The sequence below is a fragment of the Lagopus muta genome, chromosome 3 (assembly GCF_023343835.1).
Source record: "Lagopus muta isolate bLagMut1 chromosome 3, bLagMut1 primary, whole genome shotgun sequence".
NCBI classification, from domain to species: Eukaryota; Metazoa; Chordata; class Aves; order Galliformes; family Phasianidae; genus Lagopus; species Lagopus muta.
This window is the reverse complement of record NC_064435.1, coordinates 60,385,694-60,412,720: the sequence shown is the minus strand read 5'-3', so window position 1 is coordinate 60,412,720 and position 27,027 is coordinate 60,385,694. Positions and strand designations below refer to the sequence as shown.

Sequence of the window (27,027 nt, the reverse complement as noted above, 5' to 3'; positions counted from 1 at the left end):
TGTCTGACAGGCTGCGTAACACCCCTGAACTCTGAACTGCGGGGCTCCTGATGGCTGCAAGCAGTGCTGACTTTCAAGCAGTGTCTGCGACAGCTGCAGACCCTGACACACAGAATTTGCAGCATCTTTGCATCTATCCATCTTTCCTTGGCTCTGGTGAGTTCTTATTTCCAAGAAAAAGCATGAATAATTTTAGAATGTCCCTGTAGTTATTTTAGCTGATAAACCATCTGATAAATTTAATTCCATGAAAATACTGCGTTTGTCTTTACAACTCACAGTTGCCCTTGCAATGTCAAGAAAGAAGGGGGATGGATCCCAGTGTGGCTATACTCTGTTCATTGCCAGGACGTGCTTTAACGGAGCCACTTATAAAATTCTTATCCTGGGAGCAGTTCCATGCAATTTCCTATCTTGATATAATTGAAAGCAGCCTGAGGATTATTAAGATTTAGCTTCCAACTAAGAATTGCCAGAGTTGCAGCATTATGCCAACAGCTTCCACCTTCTGCTTGTTATCCATGTAGGGAAATGCAATGAGCATAGGAAGTGCTAGCAATAGAACATAAACCTTTAAAGATGTCAGTTGGCCAGTTATCCTACAGTATTTAACTTGTCATGTTGCTGTCAACTCATTAAGTTCTGAATTGTGTAAATAATGATCACATTGCTAATGTTATCAATGGGATACACAGCATTACCACTAAATCTATAAGTGTAACTGGTCAAAAAACAGGATTTATTTACAAATGTTGTCTTTTGTAGGAATAAAAATAATACTTCCACCCTCTCTGCCACAATCTTTTTTTACCAGTCTCTGGACTGGTAAACAACTGCACTGAGATTTTGAAATCCTGTCTTTTTCAGCAACTACAAATATTGCTTATAATAGCCCATAATAAACACATTAGTTTGCTAAAATAGACAATTCTCCTACCTGTTCTTGGTCATGAGTTCTTGTGAACTCTTACAAATCCAGTAGGCACTCCATACACAATGGAATCTCACTCTGAGAAACAGCTTTGTTTCACACAGTACAGGAATTGGAAGATATATTTAATGTTTGAGATATTTATCTATCTAGTTCTAGTTTGATAAATTTGTAATTCTCATAGTGATCGTTCTGGAACAAGAAAAAAAAGTATATCTATTTCTAGAAAAAAATTATGATGTTTAGTAAAAAGATACTGCATACAGAACATAATCATGGATTCTTAAAGGGATCTAAGTATGATATTTTCTCTCTCTTTTATCTTCACTGAATTATGTTACAGTTGAAGTTTTATCCTCTTTTCTAAGTGAGAAAGGTTCCACATAGAACAAAGATATGGGTTCTGAACAAACTAGAAAAGATGGTTCCTCATGTAACGTGTGATTAAGCTATGGATCTCTTTGCAGTGAGTTATTATGCATGCCAAAACAAATATCAGCTGAACTAGATAAATTCATGGAAGGAAAAAAGCGTGAGGTGAATACAAAGATGTTGGAAAGATACAAGCAAAACTCAGAGCCACAAATTTCTGTAGGGTGTGAGTTTTCTTTGGGAATGTCTCTGACTAAGAGGAGACAACTAGTTAACAGCAGGTGCATCTTGTGAAGGAAACAGATGTGTACGTCTTTGCTTTGACCTGTGTAGCCATTCCTCTAACATGTTCTGAAGCTTTCTTGGAATTAAAGCATGTGGCTTAAGCACAGTGAACCTCAGCACCTGCATTTGCCTACTTTTGTAAACAACCTGAATTGAATGTCACATGCTTTTTTTTCCCATCTGTCCCATAGACTGCTGCTGCCTTTTTCAGACTTCATGAAAATGAGTGAAATGATAACAAATGTACTGTTGGTTATTTTAGGTAAAACCTAAAGCCACTGTCTTATCTGCATTTATTACATAGATGGTAGGTTATGAGTTCCGCATTTATGGGTTTTGTGCATTCCATACATGAAATCATGTGTTGGAATTGCGTGACTCAAATAATGCTGTTGTTTGGTTTTTTGTTTGTTTGTTTGTTTGTTTTTTTCATTGGCAGCCATCTAAATAATGAGACAGTAAGCTGGATACCTGAGTCTGAAATACTTAACAGTAACAGCATATACAGAAACAATAAAAAAGATTGAGGCTGAATGCTGTCAGTTTGAATTTTGTGAAGGTATTTTCTCTAAAACTGTGTATGAATAGTAGGGTAGAGGGCATCATTCTTACAAAATAATGCATTTGCTCTGTTATCAGTTTGTTGGCTATGAGCAAAATAGAGGGATATACCATACATATTATCCTGCTTTGGACCTTTAACTTTTATCTGCATCTTAATATATTTCAAAAGTCATATTTATGACTGTTCCATTTTACTTAGTTTTATTTTTGTTTTAATTTATTTTTTATTCTGACATAAATATTCTGACAAGGGGAAAGTGTAGAATTTAAGCACACATGCAATATTTAGAAAGATTATACAGGGGTAGATACTGAGGCTGGTATTACTTCATTTCTTAATTAATGATCAAGATGATGGATAGGACAGGGCATATCCTCAGCAAATTTGCAGATGGTACAGAAGTAAGAGGAGAGGTTGATACACCAAATGGTTGGTACTGCCATGTCAAGATGCTGGAGATTTGACAGGGATCTCCTGAAGCTGAGCAACAGGAAATGCCAAGTCCTACCCTTGGAGAGAAAGAAATCCTGGGCATCTACTCTTATAGGATGGGGAGCATTTGGCTGGAAAGCAGCTTTGCAGAACATGTTATGGGACTCCTGGTGGAGAACAAATGGAACATAAGCCAGCAATGTGCCCTTGATGCAAAGCTGTCCAGCAGCACCTATGCTGCATTAGGAAGAGCTTCACCAGGAGTCTAAGGGTGATTCTTCTCTGCTTGACTCTGGCAAGAGCACAACTGGAGTGGTTTGTCAAGATTTCAGCTCCTGGAATAAGAGAGACAGGTACATTGGAGCAAGTCCTTCTATGGTCCACTGTAATGAGGAAAACTGGGTCATCTGTCATGTGAGGAGAGGCTGAGAGGGTTGAGCTTGTTGTGTAAATTAGAAGACTCAGAAGATTTTTATATGTATACGACCGTGAGCCAGCAGTGTGTGCTTGCAGCCCGCAAGTCCAACTGTGTTCTGGGCTGCATTAAAAAAGGGATGGCTAGCAGGGAGGGGGAGGTGATTGTCCCCCTCTGCTTGGCTCTTGTGAGGCCCCCTCTGTAGTACTGCGTCTAGGCCTGGGGCCTCCAGTACAAGAAGGACGTGGAGCTCTTGGAGCGGGTCCAGAGGAGGGCCACTAAGATCATCAGAGGGCTGGAGCATCTCTCCTATGAGGAAAGGTTGAGGGAACTGGGCTTGTTTAGCTTGGAGAAGAGAAGGCTCCGGGAAGCTTCACTGTGGCCTTGCAGTACTTGAAGGGAACATTTAAGCAGGAGTAGGAACAACTGTTTACATGGGTTAATAATGATTGGACAAGGGGTTTTAACTGAGACAGGGGAGGTTTAGTTTAGATATTAGGAGGAAGTTTTTCACACAGAAGGTGGTGACACACTGGAACAGGTTGCCCAAGGAGGTTGTGGATGCCCCATCCCTGGAGGCATTCAAGGCCAGTCTGGATGTGTCTCTGGGCAGTCTGGTCTAATGGTTGGCAACCCTGCATATAGCAGGGGAGTTGAAACTGGATGATCATTGTGATCCTTTTCAGCCCAGGCTATTCTATGATTCTTTGATATGTCTTAAAATATATGAAATTTTTAGCAATTCCATTATAATTACATTTTATAAAAATAAAAACAATATTTAGAAACAACAGTTTCTTTTCTATGAAGCAAAAATAGGCTTATCTTACACACTTGTAGCAGGCTATGATTATAGATCTTGGTTTTGTTTGGAAGTAGCATCTTGCATATTCTGTTAGTATTGAGTCTCGGGGGAATCAGTAAAGGGCAATGTTACTGTTGGTGGCTTACCACCTCAATTCTATGTCAGGATGCAGGGATGTTTGGTATCTGCTTCTTACCCAGCTAGTGGAATGAAGACTAGGAAGATGTATCATTGTGGTTATTTCTAGCATTTCTAATTGCCTAGCATCTTGTTCAAAAATGAGCTTTCTACTCCACCTCTTCAAAGAACAACTCCCAATTCTTGTCTCTTCTTCTGAACAATTCATGAAGAAGTGAGTTGAAGTTATGACAATGATAGAAGCATGGCTGTTTGAAGGATGGAGTGTGCATATTGTGGTTCTCAAGGAAGCTAATGTGTTGCATGGCAGGAGAAAGGGGAAAGGTAGTAAGACATATGGATGAAGGGATGTAGGTATCTGTTCCTAACTTCAGCCTCAACAAATTGCAGTGACTTCTCACTCTTTGACAGCTGTTGGGAAACAATCTTGTACCTTCTAGAAACAAACACCCAGAAATAACTATATTCATTTTGGAGTCCTTCCCCTCTTCTTTCCCCTCCTGACCAGTTCTCTTCCAGCCACAATGCTGAATTGAATCCTGCAGATTCACAGCTTGAATAGATGAGCAAGTTTGCTGGCAATGAGAGATGTAGGCTATCAATACAGGAAAATTATGTGTATTGACCATTGTGTGTAGCTTATGAGTTCTCAGTAGCATCAGTAAGTACTAGTGTCCAAATTTCTGACTTATTACCTACTCTGTGAATACAAAAAAAAAAAAAAAAAAGAAAGAAAGAAAAACAAACCCTTTTCATCAGCAAAATGAATATTCCATTTCCATTTGATCAGTAACTTGAAAGTAGGCATCACTTTAACACAAAATGACTTGAAGCAAGTATGATTTGAATGACATCTTGACCCATCAACATATTTTGCAGCCAAAGCAGGGAACAAGAGTGTAATATTTCCAATTTTATTTTATTTTATTTTATTGTCTGTATAGACTAATTCACAGCACTTTAATGGTCCATGTTTGAGATTTTGTTCTGTTTTTTCTTTTTGTTTTTTACTGTCTCAAGGGGAAATCTACATCTATAATGCATCATTTTCTGCTAGGAATAGTGAGAATTACTTGTACCCGTCTGCTTCACTTTCATCTGTCATAGTGCTTAATTGTGCCTATGTTCCACATAGAACAAAGATATGGGTTCTGAACAAACTAGAAAAGATGGTTCCTCAAGTAACGTGTAATTAAGCTATGGATCTCTTTGCAGTGAGTTATTATACATGCCAAAACAAATATCAGCTGGACTAGATAAATTCATGGAAGGAAAAAAGCTTTGATATGTCTTAAAATATATAAAATTTTTAGTGATTCCATTATAATTACATTTTATAAATATAAAAGCAATATTTAGAAACAACAATTCCTTTTCCACGAAAAATGGACCGGGATTGATTATAGTATTTTTTTAGTAACTCTTCCCTGAAATTATACTGTACTGTGTGGAGAATGTGGAGAAAGGTGTGAGATAAATTTGTATTACCTAGTCTTTTATTTAGTCCTTTAAAATACATTTCCTGTTATATTTTATTTGTGTTGCACTTGTATTTTTGTAAATAAATACCTGCAGAAAACTCACAGCAATTTACAACAGCTTAACTGTCATGTAGTATTTGCATGGTAATGGGAGCAGGAACCTACGCATATTCCAGGGATGCAATGTGACATCATCCCAATAGAGGTGATATCAGATAAGGTCCAGCAGCAGACTTATGTTGGGCTTGTGTGTATCAGAGGTTTGCCCACAGCCTTAGCCATGCATACCCAAGTACAACAGCTTAAAAGGAGCAGATGAAGGTATATGGGCTTTGATTTGTTTGGCTGTTGGTTGAAGTTGCTTGAAGAGCTTCTGGTCATAGATTGAGATTGTTTGAGGAGGAGAAGCCATGTTCAACAGCATTACAAAAATTACTAGTTGAGATGGCACGTGTTATTCAACAATGTAAACCACTACACCATGAACTGTTTTGGGTTGTCTATGTAGAAGTGAAAGTATTAAGCTGTTATGAAAGGTGTAGTAAGGACAGGGTTAAGACTATCCAGAGACACTCAACTGAATCTTCAACTATTTTTAAGACTGAGATAAATTACAGTGAAAATTCAACTTTAGCACTAGGACAAGAATTTTTCTGGATAGTGAAGATATGAATCCACTGGAACATTTCATAACGTCTGTATTTATCTTTAATATGATTTTTGAAGAACTTAGGCACCTGTCAATGATTTTACTTAGTTTTACAAAGTATTTGTCAAAGAAATCAAATACCTACAAATCCTGAGGGGCTAAGAGGCTGAAGTGCTTTCTAGGTGCCTCGTTGCTTCATCATATGCTTAAATATCTATATAGATCTGACAGTTTGTACAGGATTCATTTGACCAAGTGCAGTGTGGGTGTGTGCATCTGATGTAGTCACTGTTGTCTCCCATGAGTGCCTACAGTGGTGAGAAGTAGATGCTTATAAGGAGTGACTCATCTCACCTTAAAGTTTATCCTAGGCAAGTCAATACAAGTTATGATACACCAATATAAATCACATGAAATTTGAAGCTTGACTCCACTGTAAAAGTGCTGGGAGGTAATATTCCTTTGGTAGACATGAGAAAAGACTTAAAATGCACATACTACCATAATATACTGCTTCTTGTGGTCCAGATGGCAGTGGCTTGTCATTGGCTGCAGACCTCCAAAATTCTTCAGTTCAACTCGGGGGCATATAATCATGCAGCTGCTTAGATGCCTACCTTTACGTATATCAGCTCAAGCACTTGCAAACCTAGCTTTCAGCATGTCACAAATGCTAACATTCCTCTTGGAAAGATTTATATTAGCATGTTCACCTCATTTGTCCACCATGTCTGTTTGCACTGTTCATGTCTTCTTTTTTCTATTTTTTTTTTTTTTCCTTCAGTATGTCTTTCTTTTGCTGTGCTCTGAATAACTTCTCTCTGGTTCTGCCATATCTTTGTCCATCTATCTCACAATCTCTTATCCTGTTCTTGCACTGCTGCTTATTTCCTGGCTGGATTTCCTGCCTGCTTTTTCTTATCTTCAGAGCCATGTTTTGGAATGGATCAGGAGGCAGTCTTCAAGCTGGCCACTTCTGGGCACTCCTTATCTATTCTCTGGGAGGTGCTTTCCTGCTCAGACTAATTAGAATCTGTCTACAAGGGGAAAATCAGGACTCAAACTGGACAATAAGTAATCTATTAGTACAGTAGAAATGAAAACTGGCAATTTCAGTAGTTTATAGATAGTGAGCAGCATGAATATGATTACCAGATTAAGGGAAGCAAAGCAAAGAATGCTACATTAATTTCCAGGTTTTTCTGTGAACTTGCTGCAGAGATACCATATGTACATTAGAATAAGCACTTCTGCTCTATTGAACAAACAGGTGGCCCTACAGTCACTTGTCACTTTCTCTTTCGTTACTAGTTAAGTGATCAAATACAGCAAGTCTCAAATCTAAAAGGCACAGTTCTCTTTAGGAGGTAACTGCTGCTGTTCAGTTAAGACTTAACTACACAATTTCAGAGGATTTTTGACTAACTTCTTTGTTAAAAATACACAGTGAATATTTTTAATCTTATTTTATTCTTTACCCAGAAGCACAATACATTAGTACAGCTTGTTAGTGTATCTCCTGTATTCTTGATATAGCTGACAGTGTTTTGACTGATATATGTTAGCATGGAGTAAAGTCCAGTTCATTAGGAAAAGCCATTTGGAGCATCCATTTAATTTCTGAAATCTTCAGTTGAATGCTCATGATTTATATTTTCTGATTTGGAATTACAGTAGTAAACTCTGTTAGAAATGATTTCTATTTGCCCTGTCTGTCCTATCCAGTGCTTGCTTCATCATGGGTTTGTCCTATGTACAGGCAATAACAGCATTAAATAAGTTCACACTTTGCAGGAATATATTCAACAGTGGTGTTTGAAAAAGAAACACAAAAGTAGCCAACGTGGCAGAAGTCAAAGTCTATAAACTGTTAAGATCAAGTAAACGAAGTCATAAAATAAGATAAATACTAAAAAAAAAAAAAAGTGCAAAGTAAAAAGGTAAAACAGTAAAACAGTTTTGTAAAATATGTTGCATAAAAACAAACTGCAATTCAGAAAATGTTGCATCACAAGAAAGGGGTTGAAAAGAGGCAAGTGACTTTAACAATTACGGCTTAATCACCAGACTTGAGAAATGAGTAGTAAATAATGAATTACATGAGATTAAATTAGGTAAGATATTTAAGCCGGCCTTCCAGAACTAATAAACACTACCAAACTCTAATGCACATACTGAGTTTTCATATCTGAGCAACTTCTCTCAATATAGCTCCTGAAATATTTAAAATTAAATGATTTTCTTAAGCACTTTCCTGACTCCTTGCCAGATCCAACACAGAGATATTCCTTGTGTGTGAAAAAATTAAGGCTGTGTTAGGTTTAGTATTAACTATGGCTGTAGAGTGGTATAGTTCAGTTTTTATCTGACCTGAATGGACGAGTGGAAGTTGTGGAAAATAACTGGTAAAAAGAGCAGATCAGTAACGGCTATTTTCAGGAATAGTTAGGATTGTCGTGAACAATGTCATGAAGTGACAAAGAAAGCTAATGAGGTCTAGAGGTCATTCAGTTGTCAGCCTGTAGGAGCAGGGATGTTGGCAAGAATGAAGGAAAAATGGTTAAGAGATCTAATTGAAGTGTATGTAATCTTAAACGGTGGAGATAATGTTACTGGATTCTACCCAGAATGCATTCTAAGACCAGGGGCAAATGTTGTACTTAAACTCAAATGCAGACATAAAGAAACACTTATTAAATTAGTAGTAACCGCTGAAGTGACCTGCAAGGCATAGGTATTGAGAGAAACACATTGAGGATTACTCAGGCAACAATTAGCTGATGTCCAGGAGGCAGTGGTACGGCAGGAAATGCATATGCTTTGTTCCACTTTGCCAAGGACATTCTGAAGGGATTTTTGTTTTGTAACTGTACTTGAACCAAGATGGTTTACCATTTTTTATCTTATAGAAATAAAATATAATGCCTCAGGAAAAGTTACTGTACTCATTTGTATTTCAAGATTACAAATCACAGCACAGGGCTGTGGTTTTGTGACTTAGATTGTCAGAAAAGGTCTGAATGAACTTTTCCAGGGTGTATACATTTCTAGAAGGTATTGCATGTGTGGCTTTCTGTCTAAAACATCTTGTTAAAATCTCTGTGTACTGCAAATAAAGAAAATCATCAAGTGTATGTGATCTTGGTTATTATTTAGAACAGGACTGAACATACATTTGATTTTTTTTATACCAAATACAGTATAATTATAATTGTGATTGGCATTTCTGCATAAGGCTTGTAGTGACAATGTAAACCAGGATGACTTTGCTGTTGGGCATGGAAAAAAACGTTTTCCTTGGAAACAGGGCTTATTTTGTTGGCAGCATCTGTTGGCAGAGAAAGTTCCCAGATTTTTTTTTGCCAGCCTGTATTTCAACATCTCCAGCATGCCCTTTGAGTTCTGTAGTGTAACTCTTCTTCATCCATGATTAGAGAAGGTACATTTGCAAGAAAATGACGTTGGACTTCTTTCTGAGTACTCCTAGTGTGTTGCGACTGCACCATGCAGTGCCGAGACATTAGAAAAGTTACAGATCTGAAAGAAAAAGCAAATTAGTCCAAGCAGAGTGCAGAATTAGTGCTGTGCTATCACTCCTGGGATCTGATGAGGCATCTATGAGCTGTGCTGCTCCATGCAGAGCAAATAGCATCTTTATCCCTTCTTTGCACAGTGAGGAAGTCGCCTGTTTGGGCTTGAAAAACATGGCATTTCTTGCTTAGATTTGAAAGCAGAGAAAGAATGAATAAACAAGCTACTAATTCATGACTTAGGGCTGTACAAAAAGGATAATTGTAAGGATTTCATTAAATTCTGAATTGACACTGTGTTCTCTTTTTCTTCTGATGCCATACATGCCAAATGAAAAATAGAAAAGACCCAAGGCAGTGTTAGGGAAATTGGCAACTCTCATCTTAGCTCCAAAAGTAATGCCTCCTATTTACTTCCGTGGAAACCAGAACAAAGAGCACAATGATACCACATTCTCAGCTACAAAACACTATTGTTCGACGTAGGCACCACCGTTAGTTATGCACCAATGATGAACCAGAGCCTACATGCTGCCCTCCTAAGTATCTGCACCGGAGGAGCTGACACACTTTCACTGTTGCCTCTGCTGAAGCTTACCACCCACCTCCTCACTGTGTTCACTTCCACAGAGGTTCTCCATAAATGCGTCTCCAAAAACGTTCAGGAAGTGTTAATGAATGTTAATGGTTGCTATTTTTTTTCTCAAAAAAGAATTCAGTTCCACACAGACTGCCCCTCTGCTGCCATCTGTCATATGACAACAAAATGTAACAGAATATTGGTGGGAAGGTTCAACCCCCACTGCCATACCATCAGCATCCACTTATTATATCGTAGGTAATAAAACAGGAGGCATTACTTTCAGAGCAGCCCATGTCATTTTGGGCAGTCAGCCAAGGGCATACTGTTGTGAGTAGGTGAATAGGTCTGAATCTAATTTTTTTCTTTTTTTTTTTTTTTTTGCCTGTTTGTTTTATTTTTATGGCTTACTGTAACATTGACTGTTTTGTCAAAGGTAAAATATTTCCAGACTTATTGGTTTGCACTAAATTTTTAAAATTATCTCTTACAGATTAGAAACCAGGAAACTACGTAAATAGAGTGGACAGAGTAGGGGACTGTATAATTTGGGATAAATAATAATGCTGTGATAGAAGCATAGCAGGGATTTGAAGCTGTATTCTTATATAATCTAGACCAGTAGCCAAATGCTAAGCAACTGAGTGTGACAGGCAGAGATATACAATGCAGTTCCATTTATGAAAATGCTTGAAAGATTTAGTCTATTATCCTGTTTAGAAATGAAAACAAATTTTGCAGCAACCTCTGTAGATCTGACATTTGATTTCAGCAATCACAGTGCTCTGATACACCTCCAGCAATAAGTAAAACACCTGTTTTAGGTGTAAATGATTTGTTTCTCATATAGATTTGAAAATACTGTCTAGAGAGCAGAAAAAGGAGCCCATGATTACCAGATTTTTTCCTTTTTTTTTTTGACATCTGCTTTAAGCCATACTACACTTTTTCAAATGAATGGTCAGAAGAGATATGCAATGAAAAGAGGATAAAAATTGTTTTCCATAAATAGTGCAAGAATGAAGATGTGGTATGATTTGAGATGGTTATTCTGCTTTGTATTCAGTTGGCTGTCTACTTTAACACTGTATAAATGGCAGTCACTTCCAACTTCAGTGGTTGCACTGTTAACTGTTGAACTGCTGGATGTTTTCCTCCATGATATAATTCCCTGGCATATTTCAGAAATGAGGTGTATTTATTAGCTTTGTTAGGCAGTGTTTATAGGAAATCAAAATCGCATTATTTGAACTTGGATTTGTTCACTATCTTTATTCTGATTTGAACACTAATATCTCTACTTACTATTCACTTGAAATGTTCTTCTAGGAATTCCTTCAGTTTGTTTTTTTCTATGAAGCTCTTAAATATAGACTCTGGCTGGTACGAACAATAGCATAAAGTTTTAAAATTGCTGTCTAAGAAACAGGTGAAGTAAAATGTCTAATAAGTCTAGACTGTTTCTTCCCTTCCGTCCTTCCCTCCTTCCCTCCCTCCCTCCCTCCCATTCATTCCACCCATTCATTCATTTATTCATTCTTTCATCCGTTTATGGGAGTTTTCAGTGTTGTTTGGCCTCTCCATTACTTGAAGATCAGTAAAACAAACAAACAAAAAACCAACAAAACAAAACCTCCTCTCATCTAAAGTTCAGTTCTATAACCATTTTTAAACATAACCTATAAACTTTATGAGAGTTCAATCTTAACATTGAAAGACAAAACTTTATTATCTGGCTTGATTTCCTGCATTCAGACATTTACAGTTCCTACCATGTCATTTATGTCAGGCTATCTAATCTGGTAGCAAACATAACTGAATTTCCCATAAATCTATAGATCATTTTTCAGTTGTGAGCTACTCATACGATGGATTTTTTTTTTTTAATGTAAACCAGTTTTATTCTTCAAAAATATTGATTCATTCAGTAGTCAGAATTGCTTCTTGAAATGTCTCCAGAGCAGCATGCAACTGAATGTCAATTTTATTGTGATTGGATTAGTCCACTGGAATGCCACCAGAATTCAGGCAAGTGCCTTCCAAGCTGAGACCAGCTGAAAGTTCTTTTTTCTATAAACTCCCAGGTGCCAAGAGGCAGTCAGAGGAAGCAATTTCAGCCACCAAATTAATGAAGGTAGCAGCTGATGATATTGGGCAGGAGTATTTGGCAAAATATCTGATTTTAAAAGAAAGAGGAGCTCTAATCAGATGGGTTATGTGTTATGGGTGATGAAAGGGATGTTCATCCACGAGATCAATTCACGTCCAATATGTTTTATACTATGTGGGTTTTTATATTTCCACTTGGAAATTATTTAAAAAAATTAATTATTATTATTCCTGCCCTTTTATCTGCTAGTGAACCATCATATGGCTTCTTTTAGGCTTTCATTTTGCTTTTCTAAATGTTGCAGTGGAAGCCCTTACAACAGAGTTAACAGCAAATTTTTTTATGTTTGTTAGTTGCATCTCTTAGTGCACTGAAGTTTGTGTTATGACAATCTCATGAAACCTACTGAATTTAAGCATGATGGAGTCCCCAGAGATTTCATCCTAGTAAACACCTAACAGTGCTGATGGCAGATAAAATTGTACCTGTTGGAAAGCACCACTTCTTATTATAAATTCTTTTCAGTCCTCTTTTCTGCTTATATTAGTGCATCGCCTGTTCTATTGGGAATCAGGATTACAGTATAGCTAGTAAGGAAGACTGGCAATTTGATTCCTAGGTCCATTTAAGAACCAGCTCTTTTAATCTCTGTATTTAGACATGTATCACCAGGTAAATTTATAAGAAACATTATGTTAGTTTCTTGATCATTACTACTGTGTGTTGCTTTAACCAGCTTCGCAGATCTGTGCAATTCCTGTTAATGAAGTCATTGTGCTGCATATTGTTGGATTTTTTTCCAAACACTTGAGTTTTTGTGACCATCTTTGCAAAATTATTTCCACATATCTTTCATCCATATCACTCCTTAAAATAGATTAGATGATGATTTTGTGCCTGGTGTTATGTGGTTTTTAAGGCTCTCTTTTGATTATATATATTTGATTTCTTATTCAAAGTACTGTTATTATATTAAAACTTGCATTCATAACTTGTCTAGTGGTGAGATAATTTGATAGTAGTGAAAGATCACTTCAAGACAAGGTGGTTTATAGAGTAAACTTACTATTAATCTCTAAATACTAAATTAATATTTAACCTAAATCTTTACATTCTGTGTCTTTCAGTATTTATTAGAAAATGTAACTATTCTATCAGTTACTATTCAATTAACAATACAATTTAATGGCTAGGCTTCAATCTATTTCCTGTCTCTGAATCACATTCTCAGTTCAAGCATTATTGTTGGCACAGGTCTGTTGAAGCTGTAGAGCTCCTGGCAAGGCATGCAGAGAGTGGTGTATGGTGCCACTATTATTCATTTCTGCAAACTAAGTTTTGTCCTTGTTATTTTCCTACAACAAGATTCTGTATGTGCAAGCCCATCATTGCTTCAGTATTTTGTGTGGAGCTTTCTGACATTCTGCATACTTTTTGGAGATAGTTGTTTGCATTTTCAATGTTCACAGAGAGTATTTCATCTTAACAAAGCAAACATGGCATGCAGTCTTTAGGTATGATGATAACAAATGCTGCTACTGACCGATTGAATCAGCAGTGCTTATCTTATTTAGCAGTGTTGATTTATCAGCATAATACAGGCATTATCTGTCATTTATATGTGATATATATATACAACACTCTCTATCAAGTCTTGTTTTTCAGCAACAGGGGCAGATTTAAATTTCTAGGGCTCATTAATAAAACACTTGTACAAGCCACAGTGCAGAAGCCTAAGAAAATTAAGCTAACCTCTCTGGTGATCAATAACCCAATTTTACCATTTGGAAATATGAATCAGTTGTCTTAGCAGGTGTGTTTTATTAGAGGGAGATCACCCTATTGTTGCCTAAGATATTTTCCTTTATTTAAATCTTTTTCATTGTATAATACTCTGTGCACATAGTGTCTAGCTTTGTTTCAAAGCCTTTTTCCATTGTAGAGTGACACCTCCTTCTTAGTTTGGAATTATGAAGATCAGACTTTCTGGCTTCTCTTACCAGAAGGCAAGGGTCTTCTGAGCTGCTGGGGTACTTGCAATCTGAGATGGTGTGTTCCTTTAGCCACTCTGCTTCACTGGCCCTTTTCTTCAGGAGAATGCATTTTCCTGCCACATTGGTTTTATGTACCTACAGTATCTTTGCTGATGCTTTTTTTGCTATTAATTTTCTTTAGCTAATACAGCCATTGTAAATAACTGTGGCCCTTAACAGACCTGTTGCCTTAGGTTAGGGTGACTTCTTACCCTTGGGTTTGTTCTGAACTCTTATTTTTCTTAGACATCAATGTATTAATATAGTAACAACATTTTAATATAAACACTTTCTTATGATAGCAAAACAGCCAATCATCAGAAAAGTTTCCCTTTTCTGGGGCTTCCTTTCCCTCTGGAGTTCTTTGTAATCTAGAATTGCTTCAGTCTTCCAGTTTCCAACCTTTGGATTTCTATATGTCATACATACACTCTCTATATAGTTCTGTTTTCTTTTCTAACTGTATCCTAGATCCCTCTCTTCTGTTCCATAACTCCTAATCAGTCCTGTTGACTTCATTAGTGTTGCATCTCATTTTCTTAAATGAAGAGTTTATCCACTTACCATTCCTGCTTATGTACTGGCTTTCCTTAAGGGAATGCACTCTTCACCAAAATAGGAACATGCTTGTTTCAACTTGATAACGCTTTAGATTGATATTAATCTACCATGCTTCATTTCAGATTGATATAGGGCTACAAAGCTAGCTTATACTCCTCTGTACATATCAGTTCCTTTCTACACTTAGTTTTAACTTTTTTTTCCATCTCTCTGCATCTAGTGTTTGCCAAGACCCTTCTGTAAAACTGTATGGATTTTCATATAAAATAATGCTTTCCTGTTTCAGAAAGTATCATCTTCCTGGGGAAAAATTAATTTATCAAAATGCATGCCTGGCTCCAACAGCTTCTTGATAAAATACTGGCTATAATTTTCATTTTTTCATCAAAATTCCTCAACCTGGCCATCTGTCATATTAGGCTGAAGCATTTGTCATAATTTTGTAAAACATAGTATCCATTCCTGTCTCAGCATTATCAAATTATACTTTCATTTGCAGCATGAAGCCAAAGAAACTTCCTTGAGTTCTGTGGAGTAATGCTTGATTATATACATATTTTCTTTGAAAGCAGAATTCATCTCATTGAGTTCTTCATTTTTGGAAGATTTCCAAATGTTTTTAAGAAAAAAAAAAATATCTTACATTTTATGGACTCTAAACTGCATATGAATCATGTTGAAAGTCAGAAATAGTGTGTTATTTCTTTCATTTGTGAATTTGAGCAGATTTAATTGTGACAGTGAAAATTCTTCTGCCTTAAAAAATGGTGGCTTTTATTTAGATACAAATATTTGACAGGGATCTCTTGGAAAGAGTCCAGCGGAGGGCCACGAAGATGGTGAAGGGCCTGGAGCATCTCCCCTATGAGGAAAGGCTGAGTGAACTGGGTCTGTTCAGCCTTGAGAAAAGGAGACTGAGAGGGGACCTGATCCAGGTCTATAAATATCTAAGGTGTGGGGGGCAGAATGGCGAGGCCGGACTCTTTTCAGTGGTGAGTGGAGACAGGACAAGGGGAAATGGCCAGAAACTGGAGCATAGGAAGTTCCGCACAAACATGCGCAAGAACTTCTTTACAGTGAGGTGACGGAGCACTGGAACAGGCTGCCCAGGGAGGTGGTGGAATCTCCTTCTCTGGAGATGTTCAAGACCTGCCTGGATGCCTACCTGTGCTACCTGGTGTAGGGAACCTGCTTTGGCAGGGGGGTTGGACTCGATGATCTCAGGAGGTCCCTTCCAACCCCTACAATTCTGTGATTCTGTGATTCTGTGATTTATTTTTCAAAATCTTTGTCTATTTGATTCTCAATTTGAACTATAGTTAATACTCTTAGTTGAATGGTAAATGTTATCTTCTTTTCCATTTAAAAGTTTTAAATTCTTTGATATCTGAAATCTCTGCCAGAGCCATAGCTTGTATGTTTCGTTCAATACACTCATGTTAAATCCTCAAGCAGTTTCTCACAAATTGTATCAAGCTGTAAACAGATTTTGTAAAGAAAGATTTCCCAAGGATGACCTGAAAGTAGCTTCAGTTTTTCTGACAATTAAAATGGATATCTGTTAAGTTCTTACATGATATTTTTTTCTATATATTTTCATACACATATGCACAGAGATCCTTTGTGTATATATCAATTATAATATATAACCCGATAGATGTCCAGTGTGTGCTATGCTTTATTGAAATGTGAAAATAAACTTTTATTCTGATTTTCCCTTTTTCAAGTTTGGCATTGACCAACAACTTCAGCAGCTAACATTAAATAATTCTTCATGAAACAGTAACATCATGTCCCCCAAAGGATGATTTATGACTAGTTCCAATACTTTGAGAAATTCAGCAAACCATCTATCCCCACCAAACCACTACTCTCCATCTCTTGGGCTTAGTTCTAGCTGCTACAAGAAAGTCAGCCCAATTTGACCTTCATGCTTGTCTGCCTGCAGCAGTACAAGGTCCAGCCCTAATGTCCACTGCCAGCAGTGGTTTTAGAAGCCCACAGACAGTGCCATTTTATTGAAAACCTCAAGAAGCTTGCACCAAAGGACTCTTCACAAAGGAAAAAAAAAAAAAAAAAAAAAAAAAAAAAAACCTGTGGGAAAAAGGAGGGAAAGGAGCACAAAAAGAGGTGCAGGGAGACTGAGGAAGCCCTCAGCCCCTCCATAAGCAGGAAGAGTGGCAGAGGCTCTGATGCGGTGTTGGCAGAGCCTGAAGGCGACGGCATCCATTCCCCATACATTTAAAGCCTGTTTCCAGGGCCCATAGCTCCCAGGAGCATTGCACACAGGGCGCTGCATGTCAGAAGAGCATGGAGCAGCAGTTGGTGTAGGCAGGGTGAGCAGGGAGGGCAGATTGTCCCCCCCACTCAGGAGGCCAGCTCATCTACCAGCTGCCTCCCAGACAACAAGTCTAGCCATGATCCTTGTAAGTAGAAAGCCCTTGCCAAAAAGAATGTGGCTATCCAGTCTGAGTGTCTGCCCTCTCAGCCCAGAAAGCCAACTGTATCCTGGGCTGCATCAAAAGAAGCGTGGCCAGCAGATCAAGGCAGGTAACACTGCTCTTCTGCTTTACACTGGTGAGGCCTCACTAGGAGTACTGTGTCCAAATGTGGAGTCTTCAGTACAGAAGAGATAAGGACTTGTTGGAACACATCAAGAGGAGGGACACAAAAATGATCCAAGGGATGGAGCACCTCTCCTTTGAGGACAGGCTGAGAGAGCTGGGGCTGTTCATCCTGGAGAAGAGAAGGCTCCAGCAAAATCTGAGAGCGGCCCTGTGGTATCTAAAGGGGGGCTGTGCAAAAGAAACAGACTCCTTAGCAGGGTCTGTTGTGATAGGACAGGGGGAACTATTTTCATAGTGAAAGAGGAAATATTTAGATTAGATATAAGCAAGAAGATTTTTATAGTGGGGGTAGTCAGACCCTGGAACAGGTTGTCCAGAGTGGTGGTGCATGTTGCAACCCTGGAAGCATTCAAGGTCAGGCTGAATAGGGCTCTGAATGAGCTGAACTAGCTGTAGGTGTCCCTGTTCATTGCAGGGGAGTTGGATGAAAGGTCCCTTCCAACTCAAACAATACTATGATTCTGTGACTGCGCTGTGAATATATTTTATCACTTAGAAATTTTGATTGATATTTCTATATAACCATGCTATATCACATTTTCCAGTAAGTCTTCTTTGTGTCCATATTAACATGATCTTCTAGTTACAATTCTTTAAAACATACAGCGTCTTTTCTTTTTCATTTTCCTACTTTGTCCTTTCCAGTGTAGAATATTATGACAGGACAAGGGGGAATGGCTTTAAGCTCAAGGACGGAAGGTTCAGATGAGATGTCAGAGGGAAGTTCTTTACTAAGAAAGTGGTGAGGTGCTGGAACAGGCTTCCCAGAGAGGTTGTGGATGCTCCGACCCTGGAGGTATTCAGGGTCAGGTTGGATGGGGCCCTGGGCAACCTGGCCTAGTATCTGGAGGCTGGTGTCTCTGCCTGTGGCAAGGGGGTTAGAACTTAATGATCCTTGGGTTCCCTTTCAACTCAAACCATTCTATGATTCTGTAATTGTGTACTGGAAATTGTTGGATTAATTTCATTGCGTGTTCCCAAACTCTCAGTATTATTATTTTGTGAGAAGTTAGATATTTTCACTGACTTATTTTATGTGAAAGAAAACGGAGGATGAACTGACATAACTATTTCATGTTTTTTTTCCATCTCTTTTGAGTGTCTTATTAAAATGGCAAAGTGATGCAGAGTGTAACCAACCATGGTATTTGTAATGTGGGAAAGAGAGCCTATGTTGGAACTTATCCAATGTTCCAAGACTTGTATACGTGTAAAATTTTTCTATTTTCTATTTAAATCTGTCTTCAAAAAGATAATGACAAGGTATATTTTTTGGTAACCTAGATGCTGTTAGTATTACATGTATACCTGAATTCATCTCCCATCACTACATAGCTGAGAAATCTACATTACAGGTCTTTATCTCTGGTTTATGAGGATACGTATGGTTTCACTTCACTGTTTTCTAAAATATTTTGGGCAATTAAGATCCTAATGTAGGCACTTATTTAAGTCAGTAGAATTTCAAAGGATGGCTTTAAATTTTATTTGCCTCTGTCACAGATCTTCCCTCTAAAGCCATCTCACTAAGGCTTTCTATATTTTTCTTCTGAAAATTTCCTGTTCCATCTGTGAACCTGAATGAGATGAGCCTTGTCTATGTTGCTTAGCACTACTGTGACCTCAGCCTTGCTCTTTACTTCTTCTTAAGGATCAAACAAATTATGTTCGATCCCAAACCATAATAACTTGAGAAGCAAGTCCTTTGCTGTGACCAAGCTGCAAGCTTGAGAGGCATTCCTCTTCATGTTGGATTTCTGAAGTCAATTTCTCCTTTTATTGTGCAAGACATAAATGATGTTCAGCACTACAAGGCTAGACAGAAAAGCTATGTGCTTCCACCTTGAAGACATTCATTCTTTTTCTCTTGAAATTAGCTCTTCACAAACCAGTGCTGATTACTAGATATTACAAAGTGCTGAGTGAGCCAACCAGTACAGTTTTGAAAAATCAAGATCACAATACGACAGTACCTCATATTGTACTTTCTTCATGAAATCTAACAGAAGAGCAGTTTCTATGCTGAAAATACTTTACATGAGACTTGGATGGAAGCAGAAGGTCTAGCTCCTGTGAGGTGAAGAGGAAGCATCTTCTCTTTGTAAAGTATGATCTGTCCAGTTATGCACACTTTAAGCTGTTTGGATCTCAGGGTTTTTAATTAGGAAAACAAATTATATTCAGGCTTGGGAGGTTATAGCAACGCATATGTTCTTTGTGAGTGCAAAACCAAGGAATGGTGTCATCTCTGCCAGCCTTTAGGTTTTATAAACATGAAGAAAGACAGCTGTTATTTCAGATCAAACCTGTCTATTATGAATTTCAAAACAGAGTTTCTAGCATAAATATGCTGGAAGCTTGACTGAAGAAAATTTAAACTTAACACTTGAATGTGCGTTCTTACATAGGCTTGAATTCACCTCTACTTTTTGACTGTTGAATTTGAGAGATATAACATATCACTCTTAAGAAGCATATTTTTTTGTAGTCAAATAAATTTGCATTAAATTGGTACTTTAAAAAAACCTCAACTGCTATGCAGGGCTATTAAACAAACAAACAAACAAACAAAATTAAAATAAACCTAGAAAAACACATCCTAGCAGCTTTATAAATACTGCAAATATCATAGGAATATGAGCTTTTTCAGAAAGTCAGTCTGCAGGTATTCTGTAAATAACACTACCTGAAAATAATTTCCCTAAAAATATGCTGCCTTTAATTTGGGCAGAAGAATTCAGTAAAGTTTTGTCATTTGTGTTGGCAAATTTTCTCTTTTACTAATGATGAACATTCTCCAACCTTGTATCAATTCTGGTATTTTCACATATGTAGAATCTGACGCCTAGCCTAATTTGGTAATTCAGATCACAGGAAACTTACTAAGTGAAAGAGACAGGGAGCCAGGCAAGTTACAGTGCTGCAGTCTTGTCTGTCATAATTATTCCCTCTTTCTGGTACCTGACGGTAAGGAAAGGTACTACTAGAGGATTGGGTCTTGTTGCACTGAGAAGAACAAAGTTTTTCTTCTGGCTGCCAGATGACTCATTGTGACTTTCCTTTCTTTGTTGTTTGTTTGTTTGTTTTGTTTTATTTTGTTTTTCAGCTTTCATTTGCAGCAACAACCCCAGAGTTGGCTGACAAGAAAAAATATCCTTATTTCTTCCGGACAGTGCCATCTGATAATGCAGTGAATCCAGCAATTTTGAAGTTGCTCAAGTATTACCAATGGAAGAGAGTAGGAACTTTAACCCAGGATGTACAAAGGTTCTCTGAGGTAAGCTTTACATAATTTTTTTCCAAATAGCTAATTCCTCCATTAGTAGCAACTAAGTAAAAAGGAACAGACGTTCTATTTCAGCTTCGTTGTACTAGGTGGTATCTGCCATACTGAGTAAACTTTTTTCCATTCTGGGGCTTATGTCACTAGCAATAATTAAAATCTATCCATTATTTCTTTTATTTTCTTTACACCCAAATCGTTGCACCCAAGTGCAAAAAAAAAAGTCGCAATTGTTTTCTAGCAAAGGATCCTTTTATACTCTTTGACTTGCCAAAGTGTATGATTTTGAAGGAAGCTTGTATCTTGGTTCAGCTAAAAGAGAGAATAAATCTAATTTTGTCTTGTTCCTCTCTTGCTCTGATTTATTTTAAGCATCAGTCTGAACACCGAGGGAGAAAATCTGCTAAGTGTATGGCTGAAAGTGCTGTACGAGCTTACTGAGACAAAAATGACTGCAGCCTCTGGAGTTGATATGATCAAGTATTATGCACCCCCAAATCAGAGTTTCACCCTGTGCAACATTTTGCTCATAGAAATTGAAAGAGACTATGGGGCAAGGGCCTTAATCATGGCATTGACAATAAAGCAGTTAAAAGAAAACATCTTATAAGTAATTAATTAGAGCAAGGCAAGGGAGTGAGTTGGCCAATTAATTGAGAGGCAAAACTAATAGGTGTCAGTTTCATCGCTGGTGGTTTTTTTTTTCCTTTTTCATCATTCATTAAAAAAGGCTGACTGTGATCTGAACACTAATATAATTAAAACTAGTAAAGATGGATAGGAACAGGTTAGAGTCTGCTTAGGTGAGTCAGATATTTTCAAATTCTGTCACAATTAATTCACTCTGAAGTGCTTAAGAAATCTTAGATTCTTCCCTTACGAGCTCTGAGAATTCAATAATAATAAGCATGGGGAGGGAAGAGACCTTTTTGTCTGTCTTACCAAAATGCACATAAAGATAAAGGGAATTATAGACCAGTCAGCCTAAAATAACTTCCTGGAAAGATATTTGAACAGATAATCAACTGAGAATTTCACAGAAGATGAAAAGATGCTAAACAATGGCCAAAATGAATTTGTCAAGAATAAATCATGTAAAGCAAACTAATTTCATTCGAAGACACAATAACAGGTCTCAAGGAGATAGAGTAAGTGATAAATGTGATACTCTATGACTGTTTCTAAAGAAAACTGGGGAAACTTGATCATGAGAAAGATACTATTTCTGACCAATATTCTTGCCACCAAGGTTAATTGTCATCAGATCAGTTGAATGTTTTGAAAATGAGTGCTGAGGTAAAAGGAAGACAAAAAGTGTGTATGCTTTATTCTCCTGTCTCAAAATTATAATTTCAAAGAGCCACTATCAGTGGCTCACTGTCAAACAAGAAGGATGGGATTCTGTCAAGTGGTTTTCTAGACAGTGGGAGAGATAAAATGTTTACTGAGTGATCAATTGGTACCCATCTGAGAAGAGCTGGAAGCACTTTTGCAGAGGCAGAATTGGGATTTGGAGTAATCTTGACAAGTAGAAAAAGATTTTAAAATGAATAGTATGTAAATGAAAAAGTATAAAATACTAGACTACACTAATTCTAATTCAGCCCAGAGGAGAGAAGATTCCAAGGAGACCTGATAGTGGCCGTCGTGAGAGGGGCCTACAGGAAAGCTGGAAGGGACTTCTCACAAGGACATGTAGCAACAAGACGAGGGGAAATGGCGTCAAACCAGAAGACAGTAGATTTAGACTAGATATTAGGAAGAAATTCTTTACTGTGAGGGTGGTGAGACACTGGAACAGGTTGCCCAGCAAGTTTGTTTTAGGACACTGAACTTCAGAAGAGCAGACTCCAAGCTACTCAATGGATTGCTGGCCAAGATCCCCTGGCGCGCTGCCCTCAAAGACAAGGATGTTGAGGAGAGCTGGCGGCTCTTCAAAGATGCCCTCCTGGAAGCACAAGAGGTCTCCATTCCTCTGAATAAGAAAGTGGGCAGGCGAGGTAGGAAACCGGCATGGCTCAGCAAGGACCTGCTGAGAGAACTGAAGGCGAAGAAAGGGGTGTACAAGCTCTGGAAACAAGGCTGTGTCACCTGGGAAGAGTACAGGAATGCCGTCCGGACTTGCAGACGTGGGATCAGGGAAGCCAAGGCGCAGGCAGAACTGAACTTGGCAAGGGACGTGAAAAACAATAAGAAAACCTTCTACAGGTACATTGCCCAGAAGAGACAGGCCAAAACGGGCGTACCTACTTTGGTAAATTTAAAAGGAGAACTGGCTTCAACAGATGAAGAGAAAGCCGAGGTGCTGAATGAGTTCTTCACCTCGCTCTTCACTGGTGGCCAGGATTCTAGTCTTTTTCACGTCCCTGAACCCTGCATCCCCAAACCTCTATGTGGGGGCCAAGGAGGTAAATCCCTCCCCACTGTAAGGGCAGAGCAAGTCCGAGAGTGCCTCCTTAGACTGAATGAATACAAGTCTATGGGGCCGGATGGCGTGCATCCCAGGGTCCTGAAGGAGCTGGCTGAGGTGGTTGCCGAGCCGCTCTCCATCATATTTGAGAAGTCGTGGCTGTCAGGTGAGGTCCCGGACGACTGGAGGAAGGGTCATGTCACTCCCATATACAAGAAGGGGAGTAGGGAGGACCCGGGGAACTACAGGCCGGTGAGTCTCACCTCTGTGCCTGGGAAGATCATGGAACAGATCCTCCTGGACAACATGCTCGGTCACATAAAGAATGAGCATGTGATCCGAGACAGCCAGCACGGCTTCACCAAAGGAAGGTCATGCCTAACTAATCTTGTGGCCTTCTATGATGGAGTGACGGCATTGGTGGACGAAGGGAAGGCGACCGATGTCATTTACCTGGACCTGAGCAAGGCCTTTGACATGGTCCCCCACCACATCCTCATCTCCAAATTGGAGGGAAGTGGATTTGATGGGTGGACGACCCGATGGATAAGCAATTGGTTGAAAGGCCGCAGACAGAGGGTGGTGGTCAATGGCTCTATGTCCAGGTGGAGGCCGGTAACAAGTGGTGTCCCCCAAGGGTCTGTCTTGGGACCGGTGCTCTTTAACATCTTTATTAATGACATCGATGAGGGAATTGAGTGCACCCTCAGCAAGTTTGCTGACGACACCAAGCTGAGTGGTGCGGTTGATACGGTGGAAGGAAGGGATGCCATTCAGAGGGACCTAAACAGGCTGGAGGGCTGGGCTCGGGTGAACCTGATGAGGTTCAACACGGCAAAGTGCAGGGTTTTGCATTTGGGCCGGAAGAACCCCAGGCACCTGTACAGGCTGGGAGGAGTGGTCCTTGAGAGCAGCTCGGCAGAGAAGGACCTGGGGGTCCTGATGGACGAGAGACTGAATATGAGCCAGCAGTGCGCTCTGGCAGCTCGAAAGGCAAATGGGATCCTGGGCTCCATCAGGAGAGGGGTGGCCAGCAGAGACAGGGAGGTGATTGTCCCTCTCTACTCGGCTCTTGTGAGGCCCCACCTGGAGTACTGTGTCCAGGTGTGGAGCCCTCAGTACAAGAAAGACATTGAGATTTTGGAAAGGGTCCAGAGGAGGGCGACTAAGATGATCAAGGGGCTGGAGCACCTCCCCTATGAGGACAGGCTGAGGGAGTTGGGCTTGTTCAGCCTGGAGAAGAGAAGGCTGTGGGGTGACCTCATTGCAGCCTATCAATACCTGAAGGGAACCTACACCCAGGAGGGGAGTAAACTCTTCAAAAGGGCTGACAACAGCAGGACTAGGGGAAATGGTTTTAAGTTGAAGGAGGGAAGATTTAGGTTGGATGTTAGGGGGAAGTTCTTTACTAGGAGAGTGGTTAGGCCCTGGAACGGGCTGCCCAGGGAGGTTGTGGATGCCCCGTCCTTGGACGTGTTTAAGGCCAGGTTGGACGGGGTCCTGGGCAACCTGATCTGAATGTGTATGTTTGGTGGCCCTGCTAGGCAGGGGGGTTGGAACTACATGATCCTTGGGGTCCCTTCCAACCCGGGTGATTCTGTGATTCTGTGATTCTGTGATTTGTGAAAACCCCCTTCCTGGAAGCATTGAAGGCCAGGCTGGATGGGGCTTTGAGCAACTTGGTCTAGAGGGAGGTGTCCTTGCTTATAGCAGGGGGTTGGAACTAGGTGATCTTAAATATGATTCAACCCAGATCATTCTATGATTCTATGATCTGTATATCTGATACAGGTAGAGTGACTTGGATCTCCTTTTCTTGGCATTGCTCAAATCCTTTTGATTATGATTTTTGAAGTGGCCTGAAATCTATGATTTTCAGTAGTGCAACCCACTATTGGTAACCTCTACAAATTCTTTGCATATGTTTGTACAATTAAAACTGTCCCTTCCATTGGATTAATTCTGCAGTTACATAAGTCCTCCTGGTATAATGGTATATACAAACTTCATCAGTTCTGTTTATTAAGTAGGGCAAGTTCGTATCTGTTGTACTTCTCTGACCTAGATTTATTGGACTGCTGCCCTCTTCTCTTCCTCTGGGAGAAGAGTCTGTTTCAAAAGTTAATGGTTCTATGGTGAAGGTTTATAAACGAGATTCTAAAATGTTTTGGTTTTTTTTTCTGGAATTTCAGTTTTAAGTATTTGCTATGGCATAAAATCATAGGATAATTTAGGTTGGAAGAGACCTTAGGAGATTGTCTGTTCCAACCTGCTACTCAAAGAAAGGCTAGCTTTGATATTTATGATCCCTGAAGAATTATGGGTGTTGCATACAGTTTTCAGAAATGTCCTGACTACATTCACTTTCTAGCTCCCAGGTGAGCTTTCAGCTGACTGGAGGTTCTGCAGGAACTGATGCCTCTAGTTCTGCCACTCTCTAGTGCTAACTGCTTGGGATTGTATTTTGAATACAATCCAAGTGATGTTCTTGTGGTTTGTGTTTTCTCTATTTCATGGTTTGGTGTGAAAATTCATGAGAAGTCATGAGAAGGAAGTCACGCTTAGCTATCAATGACTGAAAACTTTTGGGAGCTGCCATTGTTGCAGATGTAAAGGTTTCAGAACATGACTATGAAACAGAAAGGTGTAATTATTTTAGGATTTTCAAGTAATGCTGTATTTGCTAATCACTAATTCTAATTTGCCTTTGTATTCTTCTGTTCCTTCCTACATATTGCTCATTTTGCTCATGTGTGTTCAAAGTATGTTTTAAACTGAAAACTGTTACTTAATTGCACCTGCACACTAAGGAGGATTCAGACTTCAGTGTTTGATAGTGGGACACCTCTACTGTCTTCTATTGTTTCTGTTTACTCTTCTATCATGTTAAAATTCGATTAACTTGCATTTAGCTTTCCACTTGGCATTATATTCATGATATTTCCTTTTTTTTTAAATATATATTTCCTCCCACTGAGAATATTGAATAGGAATGTTTTTAAAACAAGTTAAATTCTGTTCATCTTAAGTGACTCTTTATTTTTCTGTACTTCTTAATAGTCATCTCTTTATGTGATTTCTCTGCTTTTTCCTGGAAATGCTGAGAACTCCTAATGTAATTTTATCAGTGTAGGTGGCATTTCAAAAAGACAGAAAAAATGAAAAGCATTCTGTAGGTTAATGAAACAGATTAAATATATATATAAAAAAATGGAAGATAAAATATTGCTGCATGATTCTATCACCATCTTCACTGACTTTACGGATCTGAAAGTATTTAAAAAACTAAAACCAAATTCCTCTTGTAAGTGGACAAAAAGCTACTTTTTTGGCTGGCATGACTAATATTCCTAAGATTTCTTCTTGTTCTGTATTTTGTATAGTGACATCTTCTTTAAAAATCTGTGGCCCATGAGAATCCATTTTACCTAAATTGAAATCATATAGCACTTATTAATAAAAATTAACCCAGAAATATAATACTTGGAAAAAGAAAACTGTTATAAGGAAAAGCTGCTAGTAAACAGCAAGCCTTATCCAAGTAGTATGTGTCTATTTCTGTAGAGAAAGCAGGACAGAAGTCTAGAATTTTACCCGGAAGTTAATCTAGAAATTTGTTGTAGACTTGCTATCTCAGTATGGAGCCTGCAAATTAGGATCTGAATTAGTAGTTGCTTTTGATAAGAAGTTGGATAAGTAGATAAGATGAGGTAGTTACAGAGAAGCAGAGAAGGATTAGACAGATGAAAGAAATTAGGTATCTGTTGACCTTTCAAACTTTAGCCAAAAAGCAACCCTGAGGACCAGTGTTTGGTGGTTA

At 38.8% G+C, this 27,027-nt stretch overlaps 1 protein-coding gene across 1 annotated transcript in view; it reads left to right on the top strand.

Annotated features, from left to right (window-relative positions):
• The window catches only part of GABBR2 (gamma-aminobutyric acid type B receptor subunit 2), a 451,814-nt gene that overhangs the window by 164,306 nt on the left and 260,481 nt on the right, over positions 1-27,027 (top strand). The window contains exon 3 of the mRNA XM_048940847.1: positions 20,621-20,791. Within this exon, the coding sequence (XP_048796804.1) occupies positions 20,621-20,791 (171 nt within the window). The remainder of the gene's footprint in view (positions 1-20,620; positions 20,792-27,027) is intronic.